Source organism: Pollachius pollachius (assembly GCF_949987615.1).
Source record: "Pollachius pollachius genome assembly, chromosome: 2".
NCBI classification, from domain to species: Eukaryota; Metazoa; Chordata; class Actinopteri; order Gadiformes; family Gadidae; genus Pollachius; species Pollachius pollachius.
This window is the reverse complement of record NC_136935.1, coordinates 32377217-32384979: the sequence shown is the minus strand read 5'-3', so window position 1 is coordinate 32384979 and position 7763 is coordinate 32377217. Positions and strand designations below refer to the sequence as shown.

At 54.0% G+C, this 7763-nt stretch overlaps 1 protein-coding gene across 1 annotated transcript; it reads right to left on the bottom strand.

Annotated features, from left to right (window-relative positions):
• Positions 1-281: 281 nt before the first annotated feature.
• On the bottom strand, positions 282-7510 carry LOC307071890 (uncharacterized protein). The gene is given in 8 exon segments (XM_079731016.1): positions 282-1296; positions 1298-1380; positions 1870-1977; positions 1980-2142; positions 2628-2768; positions 4566-4700; positions 5136-6482; positions 7400-7510. Coding segments are annotated over 7 exon segments (2157 nt in total). The 5' UTR covers positions 6237-6482; positions 7400-7510; the 3' UTR covers positions 282-870.
• Positions 7511-7763: the final 253 nt, after the last annotated feature.

The window sequence follows — 7763 nt, the reverse complement described above, 5'->3', positions numbered from 1 at the left end:
TCCTAGGTCACACGTGTGAAAAACTACTTCTACTCCCTAGTTCCTTCCTCACATCCTTCTTTTTCAAACCGGCTTCACACCCGATCAGGCACCTGGGTGTCTCCTACATTCCGCCGTTCTCTTTGTGCATTTTCCGTTCCTTTAATCCAATTGATATTCTGAAACCTTTCATGAATGTATGGTGCAAGTTAATATTTATATCCATCACCTTGGCCACTCACCCCCCCCACCCCCCCCCCCCCCCCCCCCCCATCTCCTCTCATATTAAAAAAACACTCCTCTCTGCCCACTCCACCCGGTTCTCATGAAGTCTTTGGTGACCCTTTGTAAAAACACGAGGTTCCCTGCACTCATTTGATTCATCATAACGCACAACTCGCACCGTCTTCAGAGCGCCGCCCCATAACTAGCAACTAGTGTCCACACGCGTCGGTAGATAACGTCTGTGCCCATCTGTCGGACGTGTAGTAGAACAGGATTCAAGCCAGTATCTAAACACAGGCATGGCTGCAGACATCAGGACAATAAAGTCTCACGTCCTCCTCCAGGTTGTGTCCAAATAATGGTAATATGTTTGATGAGGAGGATAAGAAAAACAACCCAACATTAAGACCGCTTATTTTGGCGTTGTTTTGAAACGTGGAAGTTTGGACTAATGATAGAAAGGGCTAACAGGCTAGTCAAGGACAGAGTGAAGGGGGGGGGGGGGGTGGGGGATTCTATATGTCCTCTCTCTCTCTCTCTCTCTCTCTCTCTCTCTCTCTCTCTCTCTCTCTCTCTCTCTCTCTCTCTCTCTCTCTCTCTCTCTCTCTCTCTCTCTCTCTCTCTCTCTCTCTCTCTCTCTACACTCTTTAACTCTTTACACTCTCTCTACTCCCTCTCTCTACCTCGCTCCAAGTGCTCGAGGGCGTGTCCGGCCATGGGCGCCATGCCCCCCACCATGCCTCCTCCGCCGCCGCCGCCGATGGCCCCTGCCATACCTGAGGGCCCCCCCAGACCAGGCGGACTGTGCTTGGTGGGCGAGGGCCCCTGGGCCCCTGGGCCGTGGACGGGGCCCTGTGCCCCCGGGCCGTGGCCGGAGGGCCCCTGCGCCCCCGAGCCGTGGCCGGGCCCCTGGGGGTTGTGGTGCGCGTGCTGCAGGGCGTGGCGCTCCAGCAGGGTGCGGTGGGTGAAGGCGCGGTGGCACACGCCGCACTGGAAGGTGCGCTCGGCGCGGTGCGTGCGCATGTGCACGTTGAGCGAGCTCTTCTGGGTGAAGCGCTTGCCGCACACGGAGCACTGGAAGGCGCGCACGCCCGGTGTGCACCACCATGTGCTTCAGGAGGTAGTCCCGCAGCGAGAAGGAGCGCCAGCAGATGGAGCACTGGTGAGGTTTCTGGCCTGCGGGCACGACACACACATACACCAATGTTAAACACACAGACACATCAACACACATTCATATGCACACACTTTACACAAATATACATTACACTCATGTACCGGTACACACATGCAAACATTACACACACAAACACACACAATGTGCAGACACACACACGGTAGAAAATATGTGTCGTGCTTTTTTTGCCCTTTACGGACAGGAAGATGGACATGAGTTTGTTAAAAAGAGAGGGAATGATACAGCACAGCCTCCAAGGTGGGGACTAAAACCTGCAACAAGGCATGTTGCCTACACACATGCACAAATCCACTGGGCGGCTGGTGTGCGAGCCCATTGTTTGAGTTGTTTGTCTGCAGTGTACCGTGGCGTGCGGCCCCATTTGTTTGCGTTGTTTTGTCTGCAGTGTACCGTGGCGTGTGGCCCATTTGTTTGTGTTTGCGTTGTGTGTCTGCAGTGCACCACAGAGTGCGGCCGCAGGCTCTCACCAGAGTGGATGAACATGTGTTTGCTGTAGTTCTTGCGCGAGCGCAGGGACTTCCCACAATGCGTGCAGTCGAAGGACGTCTCGGACCCCTGGGAGGAGGGGGAGGGGCAGCCGAGCAGGAGGAGGTGGGCGGGGCTGAGGCAGGGGTGTGCGGTGCCGGGGCCGGAGCCTGCTGACTGGGCTCTGAGCCCGCCATGCTGTCCATCCCTCCCATGGGCCCGCCCACGAAGTAGGGTGCCGGCTGGGATTGGCTCAGGGGGTACTGGAACAGAAGCTGAGAGAGAGAGCGAGAGAGAGAGAGAGAGAGAGAGAGAGAGAGAGAGAGAGAGAGAGAGAGAGAGAGAGAGAGAGAGAGAGAGAGAGAGAGAGAGAGAGAGAGAGAGAGAGAGAGAGAGAGAGAGAGTGGGAGACAGACATGAAACCTCATGTGGAGCTTAATAGAGTTCTTTACGCCGAGCATATCCGTTTCCATGACAACACCCTATAGTGCCACCATCACCAGACAGTAATGACACTCGTACATACGTCAGAAAGACACTAATGACATTATAAACAACCCACATGAGAGAGAGGGACTGAGAGAGACAGCAAGAAAGACAGGTAGATAGACAGACACAGAGACAGAGAGAGAGACATAGATAGCAAGACAGACAAATAGAGAATGATAGCAAGACATACAGAAAGAGAGAGAGCAAGGCAGACAGAGAGAGACAAAGTAAGAGCAAGCCAGACTGACAGACAGCCAGACAGAGAACTAACCTGGTTGTTGATGGACTGAGAGGTTGGGGGTGGGGTCAGAGGCTTGTTGACCCTCCCTCTGGGGTTAAAGGTCATAGGCTGGGCTGGTTCGCTCTGGGGCCAGAAGCTCTCTGGAAAGACAGCCTGCTCATCGTAGAAGTCCTGCCAAATAAAAACAACACAATGAAATAGGTTCTCACACAGACACACACACGTCACCACGAGAGGGAAGCAGAGAGCAGAGCAAGGCATTAACAATGACAGTGTTGGATGTTCGATTCCCTGTGTAACTCAACTGGTAGAGCAAGTCATTTACCCTGCCAGGGCTGGGTGTTGGGTTCCCACTGCTGTCACCCATGCTAACAATGTTCACACTATGGTACTGTTGTACGGACTTGACTTATTAACTGATTCACATTCTCTCTTCACTAGGGTAGCACGTATCCTACAGCCTGCCTGGGCTGGTTGTTATGTGGTGGGCATGGCACATCTAGTCCAACAGCTTCTCTAACCAGTCATCACGCCTCCCAAGTCAGGCTCCTAACAACTCTGACTAAACCACAAACACTAACGCCACACACACGCCAAATACCAATTAATTTAATTATCAAATAAATAGATTCAAGCAGGGACTTGGATAGCATTGTATTGTAGACACTCACGCATGCACAGCCACACACACACACAAAGTTGAAGTGAAGTCAAACTAACACTGCAGGGCCACAACAATCAAAGCGGTTAATTTACCTACAGGCATTGCAGGCCTTACAGGCAGTAAAATCACTTTGGCTCTGCATGCCAGCGCATCCTGGGATTCAGAGTCAATGACGTCTGATCCAGCTGCGTACTGCTGCCGAGTGGTGTGATGCAGAACCCTGGGAGGCAGCGCGGGAGTTTCTGTTTCCATCTCTCTACCGTCTCCAAACTCCCTTTATAGCATCGGCTGCAGAGCACTGCAGCAGAGCTCAGATCTACAGAGCTCCTTCCACTCTCTCCTCACCCCCTACCTTCAAATCCCTCCTCACCCCCTAGCTTCTACTCTTTCACCTCCTAGCTTCCAGTTTCCCACCTCCTACCCTTAACTCTCCTCACCTACTCTCTTCCACTATTTCCTCACCTCCTAGCTTCCACTCTCTCCTCCCTTCCACTCTTTCCTCATCTCCTAGCTTCCACTTTTTCACCTCCTACCCTTCACTCTCCTCATCTCCTCCCTTCCTCTCTTTCCTCACATCCTCCCTTCCACTCTTTCCTCACCTCCTCCCTTCCGATCTCTCCTAACCTCCTAGTTTCTACCAGCCTTAGAACCATGAGGTTCTAACTCAATTTAGATACAAAACCAACCCTTGAAAAATTAACATGCATTTTTTATTTGATTTTGATTAAAATATTTTAGATTCCCTTGTTTAGGTTTAGCTTAATAATGCCACTACCATAGATCAGTATGCTCCATGCTGAAAATTTCCACTTGAACTATTATAAACTATGTTCGACGAAAACGGGAAGTCTGTTCGATTTCAAATCCCCTGTACACATCTGCCTGACTGCCGATGGAATCAAAGACACTCTGTAATGTACAACATAAATATTTCGGTGGAATGGGACACTTGAATATTTACCCATAACTGTGTTGAGCTGCTCTGCAAATCACAGTTACTGTCTGATATAAATACAAGTTAAGAGTTTAAACACATCTTGACATTGACTCTTTCGGAGGAAATCAATACTCAAATCGACTCTCCAATATAACTATTAGTAATTCACTACTTAATCACTTAACGACGAAGGTGTTCATTTATAATTTAGGAGATCAAAGTTATTGATTTAGTAAGAAAAGCGTGAAATGACCTGATAAGTAATTGCTCTGGAGATGTGAAGCGTATTACTTCATGAGGGTAAGGGTTAGGGTTAAGGTTAGGTACGGGGGAGATGAGGGTGGGGATATGGAGGAGATGGGCCAACCTGTCCGAAGCTGGTCATGGAGTCCTGGTTCCCCTCGTCCTCTCCGTCCTGCCTACGGCCCTGCAGAGCGTAGACGCTGCCGTCCGCATCCTGGACGCTCTCATCCTTCACCACCACACCCTCTCCTCCCATCACCTAGCAACCACCACCACCGCCGCCACAAGACAACACACACACACACACACACACACACAAACAACAGAGGGTTACAAACTGTGGCCCGGCAGAGCCCAGCAGGTCCTTGAGTTGCTAAGTGCCGGCTCCGGGACCCACAGCATGCAGGCAGCAGTCCATGGGAGCGCCCGGCTCTGCTACAGGAGGATCAGGAGGCAGCGGCTGGCGCGTGTGCCTGTCAGGAGGAGTGGAGGCAGGGATGTGCGCTAATGCAGTGAGAGAGAAATGGAAAGCAGCAGAGGAGCAGGAGCGGGAGAGAGAAAGAGAGAAAAAAAAAAAAAAAAAAAAAAAAAAAGAACGGCAAGGAGAAGCGGTTGCAGCGCCGCATGCCTGACAGCGGTAACCATGGCAACCCCACCCCCAGCCCCCACCCCCCCCCGCCCTCCCCTGCTGTACCTGGAGTCGGAGCGGCTGCCTCTGCTTGCGGCTGTGCCCGGCGCCCCGCACGTCTCGCTCGCCGTCGCGCCCACGCTCGCCGCGGTCCTCCAGCAGCTCCTCCTCCTCGCTGTAGCGCTCCATGTTCACCAGGTCGTCCCCCAGCTCCGCCCCCGCCCGCCCCACGCTGTCCACGCTGCCCACCCCGGAGCTGCAGCTAGCCGACAGGCTGCCCGTGCTGCTGGCGCCATTGGCCGTCTGCGCCAGCAGGTCGCGCAGCTTGTAGCGGACGTCCTGTGCGCAGCCGGGGCTCTGCTTCATGAGGACCGCGCCCCCACCCCCTCCTCCTCCTCCTCCGCCGCCGCCTCCCCCCAGGGGGTCTCCTCCTCCCCCCCCGCCTCCCAGCATCCCCCCGGGGCCCATGTCCCCCAGCCCCAGCAGCCCCACCGCGTTGGCCTCCATGCCGCCGCCGCCGCTCTCGCTGACCGCGATGCCCCCGCCGCCGCCCCCCATGTTGCTCGCGGCGCACTCCGCCATGAAGTTAGAGAACGTCGGGTACCCGCTCCCGCCGCCGGCGCAGCTCCCCCCGCCGTCCCGCCCCTTCCCCCCGCCACCGGCCCCCCCGCCGCGCTCTTCCTGCTTGGGGTGGATCCCCCCAAGCATGGCGTCCCCAGCTGCAGCGGCAGCCGCCGCCGCAGCCGCCGCCGCCGCCGCCGCCGCCCCGGCTGCCGCCGCCGCCGCCTTCCTCTGGGAGATGATCTGCGTGCACTCGTCGATCACCGTCTTGATCTGCAGGATGCTGGCGGCCGTGAGGATGCAGAGCGCCTGCGACTGCAGCACCACCAGGGAGCCGCTGTACATGAAGTCCACCAGCTGCTTCACCGTCTCCGCCGGCACCAGCGGGGGCACCGAGATCTCCGAGTGGCCCAGCAGCAGCTTGTCCTGGAAGAAGGGGCTGCCGGCGGCCAGCACGCAGGCGTGCGCGCGCAGCGACGCGTCGTGGATGCGCACCGTGACGTCGCAGAACAGGCCCTCGCGGCGCTGCGTGCGCAGGGCCTCCAGCACCGACTGGCTGGAGTTGTGCAGGTGGATGTAGTGCACCGTCTCCGTGCCCGACACCATGTTGGGGTGGGGGTGGGAGTGGGGGTGAGGGTTGGGGAGGGGGGGCAGGTGTCTGGGGTTCTGCGTCAGCTTGAGGGAGGAGGTGGGCGGCAGGGAGGGAAACTGGAACAGTTCATGGGCCACGGTGGGGCCGCGGTCTCCTCTTCAGACAGGCATGAGGCGGGGGACGTCTGGGGGAGAAGAAGCGTCTTCCTCTCAGTCTCTCTCTCTCTCTGGCGGGTTCGCTCAGTCAGTCTCTTCTGAAATCTCACCAAAAAATCAACAGCATTTGATCAGAATGATATGACAAAATAACAACAGAGATCTTTTAACGGTTTGACAATTATTCGGTTAGATAGGATAATCAGTGATATCCGGTGGTCGTGTATTTCTCTCAGATATATATTCATGAATCTGAATGGATTTCATTACAACAATCCATTACATAGATAACTGTTTCATTATTAATAATACCCTTTAATCAGCCACCAGCGAACTATTTGTCGTTATCAAATTAAAAAGCAAGTCATCCCCCGCGTGTCGCCTGGCCAGTTGAACACCTGTCCTGGCCAGTTGCCACGTGCCTCGCGCGAGGCCGATTAGTTATAAGGTGAGGTATTTGGGGTTGTTTGGTCATACCGCTCCGGTAGCGGCCCGTCCTGCGACGCCTATGTCTGCATGCAAGTTGATAAGAGCTGTGCATTGTATACGGGGGACACATTGCAATTGAATGTGCAGCGATGAAACGGTGTCAGGTATAACAAAAGCAAACCGTGGTGGATTGGAAGAAATGGAATCGCCAACGTCTTTTTTAGACGACAAAACATATTAACAAACGGAAAAGCAAGCAGCCAAATAGCTGAGGAAAAAACCTAGCTGCTCCGTTTTCCCCATATAATATCCTTAAAACGCGACGCAACGAACTATAATGACATTATCAGATAACCCAGGCTACCCGTCCACATGCGTAGCTGAACGTTAAGACGGTGAAACAACCCCCTTTTATTTACAGTTAAAAGAAAACACATTCACTACGTTAGCAGCTAGCTAGCATGCCTAGCCACTAGGCATTAGCAGCCGTTAGCCTGTCAGCTAACTAGCAGCTAACACCCCGTTTCCACGTTCCACTTTTGGCTATCTTGTTATATCGCCAAATGCATTGTGCATCAACCCCCATAACTAACCTGTGTTGTGCAGTGGCTGGTCGATGGTTAGTGTTTTCGCAGGTGGAAGTGCATGCATTGTAAACAAAGAATGACAGCCAGCGAGCAACTCTCTTTCTCGCTCTATCTCTCTCTCTCCCTATCTCTTTCTCTCTCTCGCTCTCTCTCTCTCTGTCTCTCTCTCTGTGCAGGCGTCTCCCTCCCTCTTCCAAGGTGCTGCAATGTGCAGAGCAGTGGCGGCTTGCAGAATGCTTCTTCTGTCGCGTGTGTTTGTATTGCACTGTCTGGGACACTGGATAAAAAGGATTTCCACTTGGATTTTAATGTTTAAATGCACGACCTGCTTCTTTACGAACCACTGAGTTTGGCTGTGTTGTCTAGACTG